Genomic DNA, 26,215 nt, shown 5'->3' on the forward strand with positions numbered 1-26,215 from the left:
ATACTGGTTTTACTGGTTATAAGAAGAATTTATGTTTCTATTTATGTCACAGGCTACTATGTAAAATAAATACATAATACATAGCAAGCTGATACATATACACACACAAACATAAAAAAGGAATAGGTTACTCCAATAACCCTCTTAAACTTTCCAAAAAAGGACATGCATTTGCTTTTTGTGGTCATTCATGTAGTCATTTACATTTTATTTATGTGTAAATAATACCATCATTTGTATGATGGCAGACATCTAGATCTCCTGATCTATCAAAGAATGTATTTTAATGTGGGCTAATTAGAGTAAAATATTCAGCATACAGAATCATACAGAAGCTATTGTTGCTGTTATGCAGTTTACTAATTGTTAAGACCATTAAGACCATTTGTGCAAAATGCTACATTTTTATTGATTTCAATCCATCATACAAAGTCCAAAAACAAACAAACAAATAGAATCATAATGTAACGTACAGAAACTAGAAAGATTGCCCTTTCACTTGTCGTCAAGGATCTTCAAGTTGCTTTTTGCATCTTTTACTTTCCATCTCCTTCCATTTCACATCCTAACTGTTCTGTGGTGGTGTTGGTTTTTCTTCTGTACCTGAGAAGGACATCTCGTGATGGTGGCAGTATACCCAGGCCAGCACGAGTACTGTCTGGAACCAGGGTGGCATCAGGGTCACTGAGCTGTAGGTCATAATGCCACAGTGTCAGTGCGAGAAACTGTTTAATCTCATGCACTGCAAAAAAACGGCCAGGGCACTCGCTAGCACCAGAACCAAACGGCAGCAAGAAATGCTTTAGTCGTCGCTCATTTTTGAAGAAATTACTCTTTCGTTGACCATCGTCATCCAGGAAGCGGTCATATTTGAACTCCTGGGAAAGTAAGGAACATTGTATTTACATTGTCTGTTTTTAAAAAGTCACTGTGATGCCTAAAGCATTGCAGTATCAAGGTTACTGTATAATGTGTCTTTAAAAGTACAATAAATGCACTGAGTAATATATTTTGTAGCAATCACATTCTGTATTAGTACTGTGCAATAGGAACATTCCATTAGAAACATTTATAGGACCATTTGTAATCTTGTATATATTTTAGGTAAGTGCAGGCTACAAAATGTCAGACCTGTTTTCCATACTTCCATACAATAAACACAATTAACCTAGACTAAATCAGAAAAGTATAACTGACATAAGCATGAACACATACTGTAGGGTTGGGGTAGATTTCAGGATCCAAGTGTATAAGTTGAGGGTAAAGAGCAATGTAATCTCCTTTTCTTAGAGCAGCAGTCTGCCCTGAATCCAGTGTCAGTGTAAAGTCTTCACTGGCAACACGTATCATAATAGAGGCACTAGACAGGCGAAGAGCTTCCTGAATAATACTTTCTGAAAAGGAAAATAAATAAATAAATAAACATAAACACATAACATAACATAATATATATTATAATATAATAATACATTATATATTACACATATATAAACACACAACACATAAACATATATATATATATATATATATATATATATAATAATATAACCATACTAATAGTAATTATACAAATATATTTCATGTGTAAGAATAAAAAAATACAAAAGGCTTGTTGATGTTGGTCTAAATATGCAACAACATATAAGCATGGCTGGTGTCTTTTAATGTATTAGTAGCTGGTTGTTTCACCATTTTTAATTGTCGTATTTGTATTGAGTGATTACCTTTATGTATTGTTACTAGAAAAAAAGGCTTTTAGGCTGGTACTAGCTTAAATTGAGGCATTAATTTTTTTTTTTTTTTTTTTTTTTTTCTAACAGGGGCTAGAATGTTCGAGAAAAAAAATTTAAATGCCCCTCATTTTTAGGTTGATTATCTACAATAGGGGACCAGATAGGAGCCTGAAATGTTCCCAGATTTAATCTTTTTATCTGCTTTATCTCTTTTTATTAAAGACTCATAGAATTCTGGGGATATGCCTAATGTATTCTTGGTTTTAAGGAATTAACATAAATGAATAATACTTATGTTTACAGTTGACAGTACAATAACTAATGCATATCACTAGCTATGTTTCCATCCAAAAATTAGAATTAAATTTAGGCACAAAACTGGAATATCGCATAAAACATTCGATAATAAAACACCGTTTCCACGAGTCAAAGAGAACAAAATCGCCAATGACCATAACAACATACAGATGCTGTGAATGAGATCAGTTCACTGTTAGTCAAGTTATCAGTCTCATAGCGCAAAGTCATATGACTTTTTCAATGCACATGGAGGAATTTATTCAGTAAATGTGTCTCCATTGTAGTTTATGCACATTTTTTCTTATCGGATAAAAAGTTTATCCTACTCAAATGTGCGCATACTTTTTTTTATGCACGTTACACACATTACACCTGTTCGTCTTTTAGATTGTTATCTACTGCTGCATTCAAGTCCTCCTGGGACTTTCGTCCTTACAAGTTGACAAGTCGTCATTACGACGTCAGGTGTGTTCAAGTCACTTTGGTCGGAAGTAGATTTACCTTTTCTACATAAAGTTCAATGATTTTTTTAAAAATCCGCATCTACAAAATGATGAATAAAGAATGTGCATCGTGTTTTTGCTTTTTTCTGTTTTTATTCAATTTATGAAGGTGATATAAACTGCATCATTATATATTAATTATACAATAATATAATATTTTGTATATGTAACTTATATAGTTTTATTGTATATTACAAAAACATAATCATATTATTCATTTCAACAAATTTACCGTCAATACAGACACTGCATATCTGTCGTAAAAACCTATGTGTTGGAACCTTTTGATTCTTCTTCATCTTTGTAACTTTAAGACTGTGACAGATATACAGTATAATCATGATAATTCGAGTTAAACATTACCTTAGGTATGTAAGAAGTCACCTACCTAATACAGCCATAGAGTCCAGTTGCTCTCTAGAAAGGGAGATTCTTTGGTCCTGGTTGCTTATTAATTGACCTGAAAAAACCTTGTTGACCTCTGCACAAGCAGCAGTGAAAGCATCAACAGACCTGAGGGTCAGAATACACAAACATAAATGTTCATATGCTTTAATTTACTTAGAAAGGTGCTACTGTCATCTTTACTGTGAATAAATGATTAAACAGGCCAGAGTCCACAATAAAAATCTGGTATTCTAATTTACAGTTTTTCTCGACTGCTAAAACACTATAACCAATCTTTCGAACTAAAATTTCAAAACCATAATGCCATTTTTCAAACAGCACACCCATTTCCCTGAACTATTCACACTATTCCCCTGCTTTAACACATGAGTCAGATTTGGTGAACTGTTACTGCACACAAATCCCTACATGTCTCAGTGCTTACACCATGTGGTCATTTAGAAAGCACTAGCATTTAATATTGTTCACTCAAGTCTGCAAAGTTTGAGCTCAATTAGCACACGATTACTCAAGTGGAAACACACCAATCAGAACCTTCGATGGAGATAAAAGGGCCAAAGTCAGTTTACAGTTTGTTGCTTTTCTCAGATCAGAAATAAAATTCTCAAAACTACTTGTTCAACCTCCACATCATCTAGTCACTTGTGCACATCATAAAATGTTTCTAATTTTTTTTTAACAAGTTGCATTTGCTTTGGTACATTCATGCAACTGATTATGCAACTGACTTGTCTGCGGTTTTCTTACATTATCAGTTCCTACTGTCATGTTGTTCAAAATGTATTACAGTTCTCTGTGCTATAGTCTTACCCCTCAAAACATCAAGTCATTAGCTCATCGTATATGTCTTTGCAGTAAATGCTAAATTTTTGATCTAGTTGTCATAAACTGTCAAGCATATTCTACACATTTCTATTAGACTTTTTGTAAATTTGCCATGAATTGTTCAAGTGAATATTGACTTTCACTAATGCAGAGACTACAGATCAACCAATGATAAAGCAGTTCTCTGATACAGCTCAAAGGTACATCTCAACATCTCATGAACCTTCAATTGGAAAGCATATATAGACAGAGGACAACACAAGAGTTATAAATTCTGACAGTGCACTTTCTAATTTGTATTTCCGCCTTTGCCCTTATTTCCTTTTTCTTTTCTATTTCACAGTGACTTTGTAATGTATTTATATTTTATTTTATTTTTTTATGTTGATATATATACTTTTTTTCATCAGACAACTACACTGTAAAAAATAAAAAACACAATTTGTTGAGTCAGCTTAAAATAATTTGTTACCCTGCTGCCTTAAAATTTTAAGTTCAGTCAACTAAAATAAGTTTAGTTCACTTGAAATGTTACAGTTTTTCTCAATTGCTTAAACACATTTCTTGAAATTATGCCTCGCTTTTGCGATAACCTAAACACAAATCCGTAACTTCTAACTCAATTCCCTGAACTTACTATATTCAGGTCAAAATGAAGCTCTCCACTCAAAACAACTCAATCTTGCTGAAAAAAACTTTGCTCTCAGACATGACACACAAACCCTCAAAAACACACACACTACAACACTGTTTTACACACTGATGAGATCAATTCAAAACAATACTACGAAAGCTGGTAATAAGTGTTGCTTGGAAGAAAAAAAAAATCACATGATGAACACAAAAATGTATGCATTTGTGTTTTAATCCTTAATTTATTGTACTGTAAAGTACATCACAAAACAGCAAACAACAACAAAAATAATTATTCTGCCCCAGCATCCTGTCTTTGGTCTGGGACAGGCCAAACAACCTCCTCAGTATCACAGACTAAATTGGCTCTGGACAGGCAGCAGGGGTAAAATCCTCTTGCATGCCTGACCCAACCCTGGCATGCATCAACTAAAATATATAAGACTGCTTGTTTCCTTGCCCTTGCCCTTCCTATTTCTCTTCCATGTTGTTGTCGTTGTCCTCCTTCTTCCCCTCCTCTTCCTCTTTCACTTCCTACTCTTCGTCTTCGAAACTGCATATTACTGCATGCAGGATATTGATTGAAAAAGACCGGATAGGATTCACAGTTACACTTTTACTAGTGGTCTAACAAAAAAAAAAAAAAAAATATATACATATATACATATATACATATATATAAATACGTTACAAAGTCATTGTGAAATAGAAAAGAAAAAGCATGAGATGTTGAGATGTACCTTTGAGCTATTTCAGAGAACTGCTTTATCATTGGTTGATCTGTAGTCTCGACATTAGCAAAAGTCAATATTCACTTGAACAGTTCATGGCAAATCTACAAAAAGTCTTATAGAAATGTGTAGAGTATGCTTGACAGTTTATGACAACTGGATCAAAAATTTAGCATTTACTGCAAATACATATACGATGAGCTAATGCCTTGATGTTTTAAGGGGTAAGACTATAGCAACAACAATAAGAAGTGATAATGTAGGAAATAGCAGACAAATCAGTTGCATAATCAGTTGCATGAATGTACCAAAGCAAACGCAACTTGTTAAAAAAAAAAAAAAATAGAAACATTTTATGATATGTACAAGTGACTAGACGATGTGGAGGTTGAACAAGTAGTATTGAGAATGTCATTTCTGATCTGAGAAATGCACCAAACTGTAAGCTGACTTTGGCCCTTTTATCTCCATCGAAGGTTCTGATTGGTGTGTGACAAATTTTGAGTCCTAGTGTTTCCATTTGGGTAATTGTTTTCTAATTGAGCTCAAACTTTGCAGACTTCAGTTAACAATATTGAATGCTAGTGCTTTCTAAATGATCACATGGTGTAAGCGCTGAGAAATGTAGGGAGTTGTGTGTAGAGTTTTGCAGTAACAGTTCACCAAATCTGACTCATGTGTTAAAGCAGGGAAATAGTGTTTATAGTTCAGGGAAATGGGTGTGCTTTTTGAAAAATGCCATTATGGTTTTGAAATTTTAGTTCAAAAGACTGGTTATAGTGTTTTAGCAATCGAGAAAAACTGTAAGTTGTACTAAGCAACAACTTAGATATTTGTGTTTGCTAAACTTAACAGATGGGTAAGTAACCCAGCTGCCTTAAAATTTTAAGTTGATTCAACTCAGATATCTAAGTTGTCACTTAGTATAATTTAACATTTCAGGCTGAATAAACTTTTTTTGAGTTGACTGAACTTACAGTTTTTCTCGATTACTAAAACACTATAACCAGTCTTTTGAACTAAAATTTCAAAACCATAATGCCATTTTTCAAAAAGCACACCCATTTCCCTGAACTATTCACACTATTCCCCTGCTTTAACACATGAGTCAGATTTGGTGAACTGTTACTGCAAAACTCTGCACACAAATCCCTACATTTCTCAGTGCTTACACCATGTGGTCATTTAGAAAGCACTAGCACTCAATATTGTTCACTCAAGTCTGCAAAGTTTGAGCTCAATTAGCACACGATTACTCAAGTGGAAACACTAGGAGTCAAAATTTATCACACACCAATCAGAACCTTTGATTTAGATAAAAGGGCCAAAGTCAGTTTACAGTTTGTTGCTTTTCTCAGATCAGAAATAAAATTCTCAAAACTACTTATTCAACCTCCACATCTAGTCACTTGTGCACATCATAAAATGTTTCTAATTTTTTTTTAACAAGTTGCGTTTGCTTTGGTACATTCACGCAACTGATTATGCAACTGATTTGTCTACGGTTTTCTTATATTATCAGTTCCTATTGTCATGTTGTTCAAAATGTATTACATGTATACAGTTCTCTGTGCTATAGTCTTACCCCTCAAAACATCAAGTCATTAGCTCATCGTATATGTCTTTGCAGTAAATGCTAAATTTTTGATCTAGTTGTCATAAACTGTCAAGCATATTCTACACATTTCTATAAGACTTTTTTTTAAATTTGCCATGAACTGTTCAAGTGAATATTGACTTTCACTAATGTAGAGACTACAGATCAACCAATGATAAAGCAGTTCTCTAAAATAGCTCAAAGGTACATCTCAACATCTCATGAACCTTCAATTTCTTAAGCATATATAGACAGAGGACAACACAAGAGTTACAAATTCTGACAGTGGACTTTCTAATTTATATTTCCGCCTTTGCCCATATTTCCTTTTTCTTTTCTATTTCACAATGACTTTCTAATGTATTTATATATATATATATTTTTTTTTTGTTTTTTTGTCAGACCACTAGTAAAAGTGTAACTGTGAATCCTATCTGGTCTTTTTCAATCAATATCAGTATGCGGGTACAGTAATATGCAATTTCGAAGACGAAGAGTAGGAGGTGAAAGAGGAAGAGGAGGAGAAGAAGGAGGAGGACGACGACAACAACGTGAAAGAGAAATAGGAAGGGCAAGGGCAAGAAAACAAGCAGTCTTATATATTTTAGTTGATGCGTGCCAGGGTTGGATCAGGCATGCAAGACGATTTTACCCACGCTGCCTGTCCAGGACCAATTTAGTCTGTGATGCTGAGGAGGTTGTTTGGCCTGTCACAGACCAAAGACAGGATGCTGGGGCAGAATAATTATTTTTGTTGTTGTTTGCTGTTTTGTGCTGTATTCTACAGTACAATAAATTAAGTATTACAGTTTTTCTCGATTGCTATAGCACTATAACCAATCTTTTGAACTAAAATTTCAAAACCATAATGCCATTTTTCAAACAGCACACCCATTTCCCTGAACTATGAACACTATTCCCCTGCTTTAACACATGAGTCAGATTTGTTGAACTGTTACTGCAAAACTCTGCACACAAATCCCTACATTTCTTAGTGCTTACACCATGTGGTCATTTAGAAACCATTAGCATTCAATATTGTTCAGTCAAGTCTGCAAAGTTTGAGCTCAATTAGCACACGATTACTCAAGTGGAAACACTAAGAGTCAAAATTTATCACACACCAATCAGAACCTTGGAGATGGAGATAAAAGGGTCACTTGTGCACATCATAAAATGTTTCTAATTTTTTTTTTTTTTTAACAAGTTGCATTTGCCAAAGTCAGTTTACAGTTTGTTGCTTTTCTCAGATCAGAAATAAAATTCTCAAAACTACTTTTTATCTAGTTGTCATAAACGGTCAAGCATATTCTACACATTTCTATTAGACTTTTTGTATATTTGCCATAAATTGTTAAAGTGAATACTGACTTTCACCAGAGACTACAGATTAACCAATGATAAAGCAGTTCTCTGAAATAGCTCAAAGGTACATCTCAACATCTCATGAACCTTCAGTTGGAAAGCATATATAGACAGAGGACAACACAAGAGTTACAAATTCTGACAGTGGACTTTCTAATTTATATTTCCGCCTTTGCTCATATTTCCTTTTTCTATTTCACAATGACTTTGTAATGTATTTATATTTTATTTTATTTTTTTTATGATAAATATATATATATTTTTTTTCGTCAGATCACTAGTAAAAGTGTAACTGTGAATCCTGTCTGGTCTTTTTCAATCAATATCAGTATGCGGGTACAGTAATATGCAATTTCGAAGACGAAGAGTAGGGGTTGAAAGAGGAAGAGGAGGAGAAGAAGGAGGAGGACGACAACAACAACGTGGAAGAGAAATAGGAAGGGCAAGGGCAAGAAAACAAGCAGTCTTATACATTTTAGTTGATGCGTGCCAGGGTTGGGTCATGGTTGGGCATGCAAGAGGATTTTACCCACGCTGCCTGTCCAGGGCCAATTTAGTCTGTGATGTTGAGGAGGTTCTTTGGCCTGTCCCAGACCAAAGACAGGATGCTGGGGCAGAATAATTATTTTTGTTGTTGTTTGCTGTTTTGTGCTGTACTCTACAGTAAAATAAATTAAGGATTAAAACACTTGCAAATGCATACATTTGTTGTGTTCATTATGTGATTTTTTTTTCCAAGTTTTACCAGTTTTTGTAGTATTGTTTTGAATTGATCTCATCAGTGTGTAAAACTGTGTTCTAGTGTATGTGTTTTTGAGGGGTTGTGTGTCATGTCTGAGAGCAAAGTTTGTTTTTTTCAGCAAGATTGAGTGGTTTTGAGTGGAGAGCTTCATTTTGACCTGAATATAGTAAGTTCAGGGAATTGAGTTAGAAGTTACGGATTTGTGTTTAGAGTTTTGCAAAAGCGAAGCATAATTTCAAGAAATGTGTTTAAGCAATTGAGAAAAACTGTAATACATGTTTTCATTGCACATTATATCCTCCTGGGATCCAGGTGTGTACGTTTGTCCTCTGTGGAGGGCATTATAGTTTTGTTAATTTCTCTGAAACCATATATACATGCCGGACAGACGGTTTGTTCTGTATATCCGGAACAGAGCACATTCAGGGCTTTTCAGAGATACCAAATGTTTGGCGATGTGATCATGAGATCTCCTCTTCCTTTGCCTTTAATTATGATAGACTTTGACTGTACGACTAAATTCAGCACTCTTATAGAAATATGATAATATACTGTCATTATCATTTAAATCAGACTAATTTTCAAACTGTCATAATTGGATATCTCAGGACAACTGGGGTTTCAAAGCAGAGTATGACTTTTTGTTGTAAGATATGCCTCAATTTCATAAATGTTCACTGTAGTGGACACCAGGACATACATCATGCTTATCAGGCATTTTTGGCAGACATAATAAGTGAATAGGCAAGAAATTGTTTATCAGTGTTTCTACGAAATACAAGATGTTGAAAACTGCTAAGTTATTACTCTCATTATTATACTTCTTTTTACATTACATGCCCAAAGAACACTTTAATATGCAAATTAGAGACAATTAATAGATACATTTATTATAAAAGGAAAATCCATTTTTGGCCATGTTTACACACTATTGTGTAAAGTAAAATAGTATATCAAATTATTCTTTAACATCTTTTATACCATAGTTGAGAATATTTGTACAGATCTTAGGTGGAAGTTTCCAAGATCTGTCGCATAATGCTTTGAAGTTTTAGTCTGTCAAACCATTTGTTCCATTTCACTTATTTAGCACTAGTAACAATATATGGAATTAATGTGTTTTTTTTTTTTTTTTTGCTTTTAGCGATGTTTTGCTTACAGTCATTGTCAGTAATTAGTGTAGTTACATAGTTGACATATACATTTGGACACTGATTTTATCAGTGTCTATATTACCTATGTAATGTGCCAACTTACCTCAATGTGTAATACAGGCTCCAAAAGGCTGCTGGAAGAGTATTAGCCTGTGATGCCCATAGCATGCACACGTGTGTCCTTGCTTTTCCAGTTTCGTCCAAATGCATGCGGTCAAATGCGTCCATTCTGCGCTGAATCAGATCTGAGATGCATTTCCGACGATGAAGCTTATCATGTAGCAGTTCCTTTGCTAAAGCTTCCCTTGCTCGCCATGCTTGTGCACACAGACAAATGGGAACCCCTGCAGCTAGTGCAGGGAAAGCACAATCAAACGCCAAAAAATCTTGCACTGCTTTCTGCATGCATATTCTAGTGCCTGACATGTCATCAGCATGAAGAAATCTTGCATCCTTTCCAAACAGAGTGAGAAAACCTGCCTCAAACATGATGCGATTTGTGAAGCTCTGAAGACCCTCTTCAAACCAGTTGTGCTCATATGGTAGTCTTAGTTCCAAAACCATCTGCAGATTGCCTAGCATGGTCTCAGTTAGCTGCTGCAGTGACGGGCCTTGAAGTGTCTGTCGAAAAATGCTGTGAACTTCCTTATAACTCTGACTGAACACTGGAGCGCTAAAGTCAGCATGACCAAAGACCTGTGTGTGTGTGAAAAAGAAGGATAAACAGACATATAAGAAACAGGCAGAGAATCAAAACCCAGATCAAACCCAGTTATTAGCCCATGTTTTATGTTACATTTAGATTTGTTTATTTTATTCAAAGTGACTGAAATGAGGAACACCACAGCACTTTGTCATAAGATCCAACAGTTTATGAGTACTCTTTCAAACATTCACTCATCCTCCTCACTACACAGGGGTCTGTCATTGCTGGGAGATAATCTGAGTCTCCTGAGCTCTTGATGACCAGAACTACCAGTTCAGGTTGATTCAAGAGAGTGTTTTTATATAATTGTCTTTGTCCATTATGCTACATTATGTGTTTTATTTATATTGATTTTCTATGGGAGGAAAACGTGTGATTTACTGCATTGTGTGTCGGCACGTCTGCTTGCCTATGGGCTTCTTAAGTGATGAACGAACACTGTTGCCGGGTCCAACCCCCAACTCATTTCACTGGTTAAGGCTAGAAGGAATACAACTCTAGCTACTGGGCATGCGGACATCAATCTAACATTATTTTTGTCACACTGTACAACAATAAAACTGTTTCTGTATTATAGTAAGGGCTAAGTTTATGGTTGGGGTAGGTGTGGATGTTAAAAAAAACACAATCCAATAGGTAGAACAATTTATTTCATCGTTAGTCAAAGGCGTATCCCTTCTAGCCACAACCCATTTCACTTGAGAATACTATCTCAGCAGCCGTTTATGAGTACTGTTTATTCATGTTAAACATTTAACCTAAATGTTTTCAAATTAACGTTGTACACTACAGTCTCCATGCTTACAGCATCCCAAACACAAATAATTTTTATATTTATTTATTTATATTTCTATTTTCATTGTATGGCTATCTGGGATTTCGGTATGGAGTTTTATAATTTTTTGGTAGTATTTATTTTTACCAATATATAATCAATCCCGTCAAAGAAGGTGGAGTTCCAGAGCACACCCACCAACTGTGTAATCGCCATGGATCAATGGTAGCTAAGGTGGTTTGCTTTGGTGAACTGTTTCAAACTTCCGAAACGAACTCAAAACAAACTTTGTTTTGGCCTGATTTAGTTTGAAATAACGTCATATCAGTTTGTTCATCTGTCCTACCCCACCAAACAGTACATGATAAGGGAGACATCCAAAACCTGCAGTGGTGGGGGCTGTTCTAGAGAGTGTTCATATAAAAGCTCTTTCCTTGAAAACGCTCTTACTCCTTGGTTTAGTACAGGCTAAGGGTGCAGATAAGATAGATGACTTGCTCAGGCATGTTATCTTCATCAAGGAATTTCTTAACTGTAAGTTATATGGTAATAAGGGTATGGTGCTGCATAACAGCTTTTTTTTTTAAGGTCAGTGATTTGTCTTATACCTGTACTGACTTGAAAGTACATGCCTTTCACGCCCCAATTTTTCAATCGGAGGAGAAGAGGAAATGCTTTTTTGGGTTGGCTTATAAATCTTCATCCATACCTCATTTTGCTTACAGTTTTTCTCAATTGCTTAAACACATTTCTTGAAATTATGCCTCGCTTTTGCGGAACTCTAAACACAAATCCGTAACTTCTAACTCAATTCCCTAAACTTACTATATTCAGGTCAAAATGAAGCTCTCCACTCAAAACCACTCAATCTTGCTGAAAAAACAAACTTTGCTCTCAGACATGACACACAAACCCTCAAAAACACACACACTATAACACAGTTTTACACACTGATGAGATCAATTCAAAACAATACTACGAAAACTGGTAATAAGTGTTGCTTGGGGAAATTTTTTTTTTTAAATTAACACGATGAACACAACAAATGTATGCATTTGCAAGTGTTTTAATCCTTAATTTATTGTACTGTAGAACAGCAAACAACAACAAAAATAATTGTTCTGCCCCAGCACCCTGTCTTTGGTCTGGGACAGGCCAAACAACCTCCTCAACATCACAGACTAAATTGGGCATGGACAGGCAGCAGAGGTAAAATCCCCTTGCATGGCACGCATCAACTAAAATATATAAGACTGCTTGTTTTCTTGCCCTTCCTATTTCTCTTCCATGTTGTTGTCGTCATTCTTCACCTTATACTCTTTGTCTTCGAAATTGCATATTACTGTATGCGGGATATTGATTGAAAAAGAGCAGATAGTATTCACAGTTACACTTTTACTAGTGGTCTGACAAAAAAAAAAAAAAAAAAAAAAAAAAATTATATATATATATATATATATACATAACAAAATAAAATAACATATAAATACATTACAAAGTCATTGTGCAATAGGAAAGAAAAAAGTAAATATGGGCAAAGGCGGAAATATACATTAGAAAGTGCACTGTCAGAATTTGTAACTGTGTTGTGTTGTCCTCTGTCTATATATGCTTTCCAACTGAAGGTTCATGAGATGTTGAGATGTACCTTTGAGCTATTTCAAAGAACTGCTTTATCATTGGTTGATCTGTAGTCTCTGGTGAAAGTCAGTATTCACTTTAACAATTTATGGCAAATATACAAAAAGTCTAATAGAAATGTGTAGAATATGCTTGACCGTTTATGACAACTAGATAAAAAGTTTAGCATTTCCTGCAAAGACATATACGATGAGCTAATGACTTGATGTTTTGAGGGGTAAGACTATAGCAACATGACAATAGGGACTGAAAATGTAGGAAAAAGCAGACAAATCCATTGCATAATCAGTTACATGAACGTACCAAAGCAAACACAACTTGTTAAAAAAAAAATTAGAAACATTTTATGATGTGCACAAGTGATTACATGATGTGGAGGTTGAACAAGTAGTTTTGAGAATTTCATTTCTGATCTGAGAAAAGCACCAAACTGTAAACTGACTTTGGCCCTTTTATCTAAATCGAAGCTTCTGATTGGTGTGTGATAAATTTTGACTCCTAGTGTTTCCACTTGGGTAATTGTGTACTAATTGAGCTCAAACTTTGCAGACTTGAGTGAACAATATTGAATGCTAGTGCTTTCTAAATGACCACATGATGTAAGCACTGAGAAATGTAGGGATTTGTGTGTAGAGTTTTGCAGTAACAGTTCACCAAATCTGACTCATGTGTTAAAGCAGGGGAGTAGTGTTTATAGTTTAGGAAAATGGGTGTGCTTTTTGAAAAATGGCATTATGGTTTTGAAATTTTAGTTCAAAAGACTACTTATAGTGTTTTAGCAATCGAGAAAAACTGTAAGAGCTCATTCTAGTTATTGTCGGTAAGGGAGATACTTATGCAGGAGCAAACCGAGCATCTCTGCATACGTTCATCAACTTTACAGATTAGATGTCACTGCGCCTATAGATCACGTAGTTCATGAAGCTGGTTCATTGGATAAATGAGAGATTATTGCTCATTCTTTTCAAAGAGATGAAAAATAACATTCAAAGAAAAGCATTCTCTTCATCCAGGCTTGTTTCATAATCACTTACCCGGTGTGAAAAATCAACAGCAAACTTCTGAAAGTCAAGATTTTTGCTTTGCCGCACCACAGCGGAGAAAGAAAAAGGGTCTGTTACAAAAGTGAAGTACTTCCAAGCAATCCTACATGTGAAAACATTCCCATATTTTTTCTGAGTCTCTCTTAAGAAGCCTAAAGGGTTTGCAGCATAATCCAATGTGACACCAATGAATGGCAACCAACCAGTAACCAGTGGAGGCTCTCCTGTTCGCCTGTAAATATACACACACAAAGACAGAGAGCATAGTTAGCCATTTTAAAAATTCATGTAATCATATGACATCTGAAATTATTTTTAATAATAAACTTGTTACATTTCCTGTGGGCTATAGGGCAAAGAAATGAAAGACTACCATTTAAGACTACCGGAATCTGGAGGAGCAAAATATCATACAATCTTTTTATTGCCATTCACAGTGTGTTTCTGCTTTCTAAATAAAACTGAATAAAGCATATGTGTCTCCACAATCTTTGGTTCCCAATCCTACGAAGCCACATGTATTATGTTTGATATGTATATTTCTAAGGTCTCCACATAATAAAAATTATCTTTATAATTATCTTTTCTTACTTTCTATCTTTCATTTATATATATATATATATATATATATATACCTTTTCTTTTCCACTTGTTATACGTGCAGTACGTCACGTTAAGCGTGAAGATCTGCGTTGTACGGGTAACAAGTCAAGAGAGACTTTTGTTAATGACCGCTAGTTCATCTCACCTTTTCCGTGAGTGGCCGCATATCCACACTATCCAAATTGCAAGAAAAATCATCGTAACAATGACAAGAAAGGTAGCCATTTCGGGTAACCTGCCTTTTGCTTTTCTCCTTAACTACATTTTAGCTTATTCCCGGACGTCGCCTTTAGACGCGCCCCGCAGCATGCTTGACGCAACACAGACACACACACACACACACACACACACACACACACACACATACACGCACACACACACACACACACACACTAGCATGTTGATTTGGTTTACGGAGACTCTCTGTAAGCGTAATGGTTTACACGCAAAACACACACACACGCAGTTTAGTATGTTTTTAAAGCCATTTGGTTTACGAGGACAGCAAGTGTCTCATAAACCATGTTCACATAAGTAGTTATAAACCTTTGTGTCCTCATACATAAACCATAATAAACTCACACACACACACACCTTCATATACAAGGGATCCTGCTGGCTTCCTGAGTTTCTTACTAATGCATATTATCAGTTGGTTCTATAAAGGATTCAAGCCTTTAAGCCAAACCTAAATGTATGAAAATGACATTAGCAAACAAAACATAAAATCAGGCATTCATTTTAAAGAAAGATAGCACAATTGGCTACAAAAACAGCACAACATTTAACAAAAACAAGTTAGTATGATTTGTAATGATGAAACAGTGGATACACTTTTAAAAATTAAATTCAGATGTATTCAGACACTTTATGTGAGACCCGTGAACTTGAGGGGAACTGACTTCATACAGTAACTAACAATCACCTCAGCTAAGAATATTCCTCATTTGGCTTGATAGCTTCTAAACTGATGCATTGGCACTGATGCATTTTAGTGTGATGGTTAAGTGCTCAAATATGTTTCAGAGCCAGTGCTCAAAGAAATTCCTGATACAAGACTAAGTAAATAACAAATAATAACCTCAAATCAAAAAAAAAAAAAGAAATGTGGGACACAAAAATCAACACTGTAGCAGTCACACTGAAAAAGTTCAGAGGCAGTTAGTGGTCAGGATTTAGACATTTCCTGAAAACCATTGCGAGCACTTTGTAACATAGCAGTTTTATACTGCAACATAAATACATGTCAAAAACCAATTAGGGCCTATCAGTAGTTTAAAGAAATAACAACATTGAGTCCAGAAATGTTTGTAATACCTTTTGCTTTAATAATTCAACACTTAACAAGAAATGTTTTCAGAAAAAATGCTTTGTTTATTTGGAACATAGCTCCTCTCACTTTACATGGTCAATTTTGTTTATATAACCCAGTATCACTAATCACAATCCAGACATCCATTTGCACTTCAACTTCACAACATTACACTTCAAATTAGAAGGACAGAACTGTGGGCAGACAAAAACTCTTTTATTAACAGTCCAATAAACTCACCCAAAGTGCACTTCTCATCTGAACTCACTGTTAACAGCTGCATCATCATTTTATTATGTTGTGCCTATATGTGTGTCTGTCACAAATCTAGCATGTCTGTGTTCTCTAACATCTTCCACAATGTCAGATTTTATTTCATCGGGTATGATTGAAATCATATGTCGTTAACATAGATGAAGTTAATCCGCTCCGTTCTTTTTGCAGAGCAAAATCAATTGCTGAAATTTGGTAAAAGCTTGTTTGGGGTTTTGGTTGAGCGCTTGACAATACTGCTTAAATTTCCTAAATATATCTAACTCACTAGACTAGTTGATGAAATGTTCTCCTTGGGTTGAAATCGCATTCAGATTGGAGGGCGACTAAGAGCACTTCATCATTAAAGATTAAAGGGGCAGTGGTAGATCTACAATCAGTGATTCCTTGTTGTCGTTCTTACCTCAGACTTAGAGTTACACGCAAGTGCGTTCATTCTCCGTTACTCTGAACACCAGCCTGGGTTCTTGACCCAGGAGCAGTATGTTGCTTGTCCTAGGAGCAGACTTGACAGATGCCTCCCTGTTGGTTTGGGACTCAGTTCATCAGGGGTGCCTAGCCTATAGGAATCTTGAGGGATGGCCATCTAAAAGGACATGCAAATTGCCTGGAGATGTTGGCTGTGTTTCTGGCCTTCTTCTATTTATTTATTTTTTCTGGAACTTCTGAGAATGTGGTAAAAGTCTTGTTGCACCCTAGGTTAGGAAATATTCCTAAGGTTGTGCCAACCTCATTTTGCTTCCAAGTTGTGGTGTTGCAAAGGAGAGTGAATGGAAAGCTGAAAGCTTTGGCCATCAATAATGTTAAAGTTTTAAGTTGACTTAGTTTGTGCAGCTTTTTGTCTCTGAAAGAATGTTTAACTGGGTATCTTTGCCTCTGGGCATTTGTGCATACTCTACAAGAGGGCCACTTTGCACACTTTTATCAGGTTTTACAATCTGCTTTGACCCCTGGTTCCAGAAAAAAAAAAAATCCTGCTTGAGCCATGAGTCAAACTATTAATTTACTTTGTAGTAAATTGTCATGATTTTATATGGGCTTTAAACAACCATCACACCTGGAGGAAGTTTCTATATTGTCAGCTACTGACACAACATCTTATTCCTCAGGCTAGACTGGGTACAGTTGGTACAGGAGAATATTTGAAACACCTTAAATAACTTGCCTGCACAACAAGTCTGATCTGTGAAATTTGCTTTGCACATGCGTATTAGCTTTCCTCTTTGATCATGGGAAATTTGAAGTACATGCGGATCTCCAGTCCAAAGATATAGGCAAAAGTTTTTCATTTCACCACGTCCCTTCCACAGTGAACAGCTTCTCATCCTTACATGACTGTTTAAGTTAACTTACAGTTTTGTAAGCCATAACCTGTGCTCTGAAAACATATTGCATCCCTTTGTGTCATGCAAGGTCACTGTAAAATCTAGAGAAATGTGGTCAGTTGAGACACAATGTACAGTATCATTTATTAATTATGTTTATTGTTATTATATTTATTAGGTTATTGTTTGCATTTGATCTGTTTTATTATTGCTGTTTGAAGTTGTTCAATGTTTTTTTTACAGTTTACTGTACTCAACTTTTCAACTGTTACTATTAAAATGATGAACTGAAATTAAATATTGTATCGCTGTTTGCCAGCACAATGCTTTACAAATGAACTACTTTTAACTAAACTAGAAATCAAATAAAATACTGAATGGAAATAAATAATAACTGTTGAATTCTCATTTTTTAAAGGTATTTTACATTTGCAATTAATTGGTTAGGCAGCTTTACGGCATTACGGATGGGTGTCTCAGCTGTACTCAGGTACTGTTCCAACTGTACCCGACATGGGTACATTTTGAACAAAAAAAGCTTCTTGTGTTTATGAGCTAATTGTGGCAAATATGACATATTTATGGATGTTTCAAATGATTCATATTTTAGTAGACAAATGCCATTGGAAAAATCACTTATTTTCAGTCCCTAGTTTTGGTGTGGTAACAGAAAAAGCTAAAAGTGTACCAACTGTACCCGGTCTACACTACTCAGGAAATGTTGCATATGTAACTGAGATGTTATCAAGTAAGAGGCACAAGACACCCAGTGTCCAGAATGACCAGAAATAGGATCGAGGAGCAGGAAAAAGCCTTTAATAGAAGTCAAAAAGTCATTGCAGGTGGTATGGAAACATTTTAAGATATCCTCAAAGCATAGACCCAAAAAACTATAGAAACAAAAAATTTCCTACCTTTAACATATACTGACAACCGCCATAACAATGCAGGTGGTAAAAAAGGAAGCCACATTAAGAATAATAAAGAAGGTCATCATAGGCAGCTTTTCCACAAGTTGAAGTATATATAGTGCTAGCATGCAGATGGTGCACTTCATGCAAACAGAAAATACTGTGATGTTAACACATATGACACATAATTAAAATGTATAATTGACAACATTTTACTGTAAAATTAAATGTCTCGTTAGATCATTTATCTTTGTTTTTTTTTTTTTTTTTTTTTTTGTTATATACTATTACAGTTAACCTATTTTTAGCATTTTTACAATATTTTCCAGTTAAAATTATAATCATTATTGGTAGTGATATGCTACTATTCATCATCTGAAATGGTGGTATTTCCATCCTAATGATCGATGATTGGACAATCCTGGCTACTTTCTGTGTCAATTAGAAAAATTAATAAAAAAAAAAAAAAAAATAAAATAAAATTAATAAAAATAAATAACTTTAAGCTTTGGACATTAAAGTGTCCACATACTTTGCAGGGCCACTGCATAAAGAAATATCTGATACAAGTGGGTAATAAAGAATTAAACCAAATTTCAGATTGTGCGACCAAAAAAATGCAATATGCTGTACCAATCTCATTGAGCAAGTTCAGAGGCAGTTAGTGGTCAGGCTTTAGACATTTCCTGAGAACTATTACGAAACTAACATCTTAAATCAACACTCATTGCAAAATAGCAGACTTATGTAGCTAACTGCAACAAATTCATTTTAAACACAATTTATGAATGACATAAAGAAAGGATAGCATGGGATGTCTGGTAATGGTTTACGTTTTGCTTTTATGTCTGTAACTTATTGCTGATGTGTTATTCTTAAAATTTTTCTTTTTTTTCTCAGATTTATTTGCTATTTACTACTTTCTCTCAAACGCACTTTTTTCATACACACATACTCTCTCTCTCTCTCTCTCTCTCTCTCTCTCTCTCACTTCATTTTGGATAACTTTACTGGCATGACTGCAAGTAATACAACTGCCAAAGACTGCACTCAAGAATAATATTTCAAAACTGCATGGGGCTCTTCAGCTTGTAACAATAGCAGAACCCTTTTTGGTGCTTAATAGGAACCCTTTTATGAAGTAACATATAAAATAATACTTCAAAAGTGCTAGTACTTTAGTGTAGCAAATAACCTATTTAATAATGTTTTATTTTTTAGTAATATTATTGTTTTTACCCCTCTGTTCTGATATCTTGTAGATAGGGTTTTATAGTTAAGAACTGTTTAGCGAAATAAACAAAAAAAAAAAAGGGTATTTTTTATTTTTTATTGATACAGCAAAAAGGACAGTGCTCTACCAAGTTAACATTAAATAACTGACACTGACCATGAATACGCATATGAATAAATACATATAAAATATTTTTTTTTGTGTACTCGAGTGGCAGTTTCTCTTTGCAGATGATGAGGTTGTGGGATATGGGTAGAAATGCAGAATTTCTTAGTTTTGAGTTACAGTTGTTACGAATTATAAACTCTTATTCCACCACAGTCCTTTGTCTGGTATTGTTGTTCACTATACCACTCCGGATACATGCACCATCTGCAAAGATAAGAACTATTACTCGTGCTTACACTTACATGCTTTACTTACTGGCTGTGTCTATTCATCATCTGCAAGTTACTTACCGGTGCCTCTGGAACATTGTCAATAAACAAGCATTACAAGCATTTTCATGAAAATTTTCACTGGTGTTACTGTCACAGGTGTCACCTTCCTTATGGGTAACACCAGTGAAGATAGTATATCAGGTCTTATGTATGTCACTGGTAATTCATTACTTTTTTTCTGTCACATTAAATAAATAAATCATAATCTCCTTATTTCTTTCATTCTCATTATTTTTCTCTGACTCTGACTAAAAAGTATAAACAAAACAACCAGAAAACAAATAACACAAAGGAGAAGCAACTGATTTTGAGGGATACAAGTACACAGGGAAACACTAGGAAATGACATAATTGACTAGACACAGGTGTAACACACGAGGGCAAATGAAAAACTATGGCAATTACTGAACAGGTACAAAGGATATATGAACTAAGACCTTGTTCAGACTATCAGCAAAAATCTTTTGTTGCACATCCAGATATCATCCAGATGTGTTTTTGAACATCTGGACCGCTAAAAAAAAAAAAAAAAAAGTGATTCTAAAAGCAGATTTTTATGCGTATCAGTCTGGATGTTCTGACGGAAATGACAGAAATATTTCTACAGTATTCAAATGAAGCCGAAGCTGGCTCTGACTAGAGCACGAAACATCACAATATATACCAGTCACCTGTTGCTGAGTTGTTCTTGTGCAACAGAATTTCTGCAAAAAGCAACCCAAGCAGACTGGTTATGTCTGGACAAACAAATCAGATTTGATCACTTGCAATAAATAGTGTAGACCAGGGGGGGTCTCCAACCCTGTTTCTGATGAGCAACTGTCCTGCAAATTTTAGCTCCAATTCCAATCAAACACACCTGAACCAGCTAAAAAAGGTGTTCAGAGTTACTTGATAATTACAGGTGAACACAGATGTGACATTGCATGTTGACAGTCTGTGTAGTTGGATGGTTGACCTCCAAAAAGTCAATAATGAGGTGGCTTTAAGTTACAGATTTGAAAATCATCCCTAATTAAACACACCTGAACCAGCTAATCAAGCTCTTACTAGGCATACTAGAAACATTCTGGCAAGTGTGTTGAGGAAAGTTGGAGCTAAACTCTGCAGAACATCATCCCTCCAGGATACAGATATAGATAAATAGAACTGTAACTATGTTTAAAGAACATTTAAAGACCATTTTATAGTGTGGAATATGTTTAAAAAGCGTTAGGATTAGGTAGGGGGGAAAAAAAATCCTTCATAATTCACAGACTACTTAAAATACACCATTCATCTGACAAGACTAGTATGTCGATATACATGACAAAAATAAAGTTAGCCATATTTGTCTCCTCTCAGATGCTATTGTTTGTTTTTTTTTTCACTATCTACATTCATTGTTCTTCATTCACTGACAAATCCATCACTTTCTGCTGCCATCTCCTATTCATTTACAGTCTATCTGTTGCTCAGTCGCCTCTAGCTGAGTGACATGACATGCTGTTTGGCTAAAGCTATAGGACTTATTATAGGACTAATCACCAGTTTTCCTTTGTTATCCCTGATTAATTTGTGTACATATACCCCTGTGTTTGCTCATGTTCTTTGTCTGATGTTGTCTGTTGTAGCTGTGTGTAGGTATATCTCAGTTCAGTTTCCTTGTGGTTATACTCTGTTCTTGTTTTTGAACTTGCTGTCTTCTTCTGTCCAAAAAACTACAACTGCATTTGGACCCAGCACTACCTCCTCATCTCTGAGACTGCTTACGTAACAGTTATTGATTAATGTTATTGATTACAAGGGGCACTTTCATTCATCAATGGACAAACTCAGATAAGGTTTCTGGCATTCATCACACTCGCATTATAACCCATTCCCTGTTTGTTCATTCATACAGTATTTAATTACTTAGTATGCTGCGGTGGTGGTTGCACTCGATTTTACAGTACATGCAGTAGTGGACTTGGCTGGCGGATAGCGATGAAGGCTCTCCGAGGCTCCTTGGACATGTGGCATCTTCAGCCCTCAGCTGCATTGGCATATTAATTTATTAATTGCCTGGAGTTGCTGACAGTGCTTCTGGCCTTGAAGAGGTTCCGACCTTTGGTTTAGGGCAAGCACGTGTTAGTCCGGGCAGACAACACAGAGACTGTGCCGTACATCAATTACTAGGGTGGTGTCCGCCCCTTTTGCATGTCTGGTTCTTGGAGCTCATGCTCCTGTCGTCGACTTCTCCCTGGCACATTCCTCTGAGGAGGAACCTCCTCCCTCAGGGAAAGGGTACAATTTGGCACCCGTGCCCAGATTTCTGGAACCTCCATCTGTGGTCCCTGGACGCTACCAAGAGGACTCCAGAGACTTCCATTTGGTTATCAGATTCTTCAGAGGTGTCCGGAGGTTAAACCCTCCCAGGCTGCACCTCATCCCCTCGTCCCCCCTGCACCTCATCATTCAGGCCCTACAGCAAGATCCATTGAGTCCCTTCAGTCAGTTGATCTCAGTGCCCTCTCAGTGAAGACGGCCCTCCTGACTGCACTCACCTCTGTTAAAAGAGCGGGAGATCTTCAAGTGCTCTCCATCAAAGTTTCATGCCTGGAATTCAGGCTGGCAGACTCTCACGTTGTCCTGAGAACCCGTCCTGGATACGTGCCCAAGGTCCACTCTTTAGAGAGCAGGTGGTGACTTTGCAAGCTATCCCTTCTCAGCAAGGGGACCCAACCTGTCATGTTATGCCCAGTCCGTACCCTACACATGATATGTAGCGTACCCAGAGGTCAGACATTCTGAACAGCTCTTAGTCTGTTTTTGTGGACAGCAGAAGGGGAACAGAGGATCTTCCACTGGATTGTGGATGTGCTGTCTTGACAAGCTTTGAGCAGCCTTGACAAATGGGGCCTCTCTAACAGACATTTTGTAGCGCTGCAGGTTTGGCTACACCTAATACATTTGCCAGATTTAATAATCTGCAGATGGAGCCAGTGTCTTCCAGAGTCCTAAACACAAGCTCTGCGACTTAGGAGACTGGTATGGTGTAGAGCTTGCTATAACGCTTCCCACCTAGGGCGACTATGCTTCTTCAGTTCAGTAACTACTCCTTCCATCACTCTAGCACATTACATGTAGCCAAGTTGGGCGGAGGACCTTGCTATTAGAACCCAATACAAGGTAGGTTGTCTCATGTGAACTCTTGTATTGGGTTGGTGCTCCACATGTCTACTACACTCCTCATGCAGCCCCTATGTAGCACTCCCTCTGTGAGTCCTTAGGTGGTTATTCACGTTACCTCCACTTCAGGTAGGATGTGATCTCCGTAGTGTCTCTCCAGCCACTGTCCCAATGTTCTTGCCAAGATTCTCAGCCGTTTTTTTCTACTGTTTTTACCACGAGGAAAGTCTCCGGCTGAAGGACATCTGCCTTATGGCAGCTTTCCAGTGAGAGAGCAGGTCAAGTTCTTGGGCGATGGAACGTCATGAAGAGGTGATGTGCATTTATTCTAACACATTGGCTTGTTAATATCCGCACCCCTGTACACTCGTGATGCAGTCCGACAGTTGTGGCGTTTAGTATAGGGACCCCTAGTGTCGTACATTCAACACAACATCTCTGTTCCCTCCATCAGGGAACGAGGATATCTGTTTCAGGCAAGCTAAAACAGTAAGACATGGTCTTAATTTAATACTTAAATTTTTCTAAAATAAATGTAGGCCTATACTATGTGAAAACAAATTACAGGGTGGTTGTTTTGCAACTAGGTGCAGATGTGTTGATGAAAAAGTGACAGGTACAAGACAATTAATGAAAAAAGTAAACACACACATAGAGACAGAGAGATGACAGGGAAAATGAAGGGACTAAAAAGGAAATTGGAAGTTCAAGAGATAACCTTTAACTGTTTTGCGTGGCCCAAGCCGATTTTAAACTTTTTAATGTGATGATGATGGTCATACAAAAACTATTGTTGTCCGTGGTTTCAAAATTTGGTGTGGGTGTATGGGGTGGCTTTGATGAGTGTAAGATTTCCTGGCCTGAAATTTTTCTCCCAGTCCGCCCCTGTAGGTATGGTTAGATGAAACAGCACAACATCACTTGCAACTGAAGAACACATTTCTCTTGCAATAATATGAGCACTCTCGTTGCTGATAAAGCATGATCAATGCAGTATGGAGACCTTATCAGTAATATTGGATGACAGGGGGTACCTCACCATCCAAAATACTGTCCATGATAGATTAATGAGTGGAGTGGAGACACAGTCGAGTGCCAAGATCGACAAATAACAGCAGGTGTGAGTTGGATGACTAGCCAACGATTAGTATAAGTTATCCAAGTCAGAGCTATAATCCACAGTAAAATGACAATAGTAAAGTGCAAATTAACCCCAGAATTACCCCAAATTAAGTCCAGTAAAGTCAAGGTATACTGTAGATTTAGTACAGCAGGAGTGGAGATGACATGATAAAGGTGAAACACAACACAGCAAAACGAAACATACAAACTAAAAGTACAAGTGAGAAGTGGCAGCAAGATGCGCACAACGTACTGTCATCGGAAAACAGAAGTGTGAATGGGATAAGGTTAGGTTTAAGGGGTAGGCTCAATGTTAGTACCAAGTTATTACCTAGTTATTGTAGTTACTATAATAACTACTACATAGTATATACGTGCAAAACAGGACTTTAAAATAAAATGCAATTAAAAGGTTCTGTAGTGTATTAAAAAAGGGTTAAATGAGAGTGCTACAGTGCCCCCCTGAGAAATGTGGTGTTTTTTCTGTGAGCTGACATTAAGACAAGAAGTGTTTTTCTGTTCAGTCTGTTAATAAATATCATCTTCTTGATATTAAGCTGTTTCCGTGAGTCCTTAAAATTGTCTCTTCCTCATCCCAGTACGATGATGCAGCCGCTCGAATACAACAGGTTCTATAGATGTTAAATTTTCTTATGGAACCTTAGATGCCAATAATGAACCTTTATTTTTTAGTGTGTGGTTGTGTAAATGCATATAAAAAACTATGGAAAAAGAGAATGGCTAAACTAAACTAGCTTACTGCATTTTAGAGTTCATGTAGAAACAATCTCTATCCACTAGATGGCGTCAGAGCACATGGACCAGTGTTTCCCAACCACTTTTTGGAGTACCCCCCTACATGTCTTTTTTGTCTGACACACCTATTTTGGGGCTTAGAGTCTCTACTAATGCAAAATGCACAGTATTGGGGGCATTAGAGAGACATGGGTGGCAACCACTGACATGGACAGTCAAAGACAGTTCTGTGTACTGAAAATCATGTGTGTCAGCAAAAGCCCGATAGGTATAGCTGCAGCCAAAAGTTAGCATAAGTTAAGGTGTAGGGTGTCTTAATGCCATTTGCATGTCTGACCCCATTTTGGAGCTCCTGCTTTCCACCCACTTCAACTAAAACTTTAGTTCAGTTGCTGCCTTGAATTTAAGTATAAACAAACTGTCTATGCAAGTCAATTTATATTAAACTGACTTACAGATTGAGTTGAATCTAAATTAAACTAAACTAAACTGAAATTGGTTAAAGTAATGGGAAAACATTTGATGACTTATTGATCAAATCATTTTATTACAATGTATATAGTTCTTGTAATACATTTGCTGAACTGTTTAGTGTGGCTGTCTGTGAAGATTCCTTCCTCCTTTTGAGTGTATATTGCAGCACTCCAAATAGAAATTTTAAATTAAATATTGGCTTTTTTCCATTTATTACTCATAAATTCAGCATTTACAACCCCTGGATCAATGTTGACCTCTGAATCCAATGTGTGCAATTTCATAACTGCTGCCATATACCAGATTATTCCATGATGCATTTTATTATAAAACTCTAAAAAATTAATTGTTTGTCTTAGATCTTGTGTCTGCTTTAGAGTGCAAGAGAGAAAATGATAGAACATGGCAGTACCTTATTATCCCAATAGGAGGGTACTGGAGTTTTAGTGCATGTGGTTC

At 36.3% G+C, this 26,215-nt stretch overlaps 1 protein-coding gene across 1 annotated transcript; it reads right to left on the minus strand.

Annotated features, from left to right (window-relative positions):
• Positions 1 to 391: 391 nt before the first annotated feature.
• Positions 392 to 15,084, minus strand: LOC127168270 (cytochrome P450 7A1). The gene is made up of 6 exons (XM_051114977.1): positions 14,905 to 15,084; positions 14,148 to 14,388; positions 10,095 to 10,687; positions 2,925 to 3,049; positions 1,216 to 1,394; positions 392 to 878 (listed from the first exon to the last, which is right to left on the minus strand). Exons 1-6 carry the CDS (start codon positions 14,982 to 14,984, stop codon positions 537 to 539), a joined length of 1,560 nt encoding a protein of 519 aa, XP_050970934.1. The 5' UTR covers positions 14,985 to 15,084; the 3' UTR covers positions 392 to 536.
• Positions 15,085 to 26,215: the final 11,131 nt, after the last annotated feature.

The sequence above is a fragment of the Labeo rohita genome, chromosome 7, assembly GCF_022985175.1.
Source record: "Labeo rohita strain BAU-BD-2019 chromosome 7, IGBB_LRoh.1.0, whole genome shotgun sequence".
Lineage (NCBI taxonomy): Eukaryota > Metazoa > Chordata > Actinopteri > Cypriniformes > Cyprinidae > Labeo > Labeo rohita.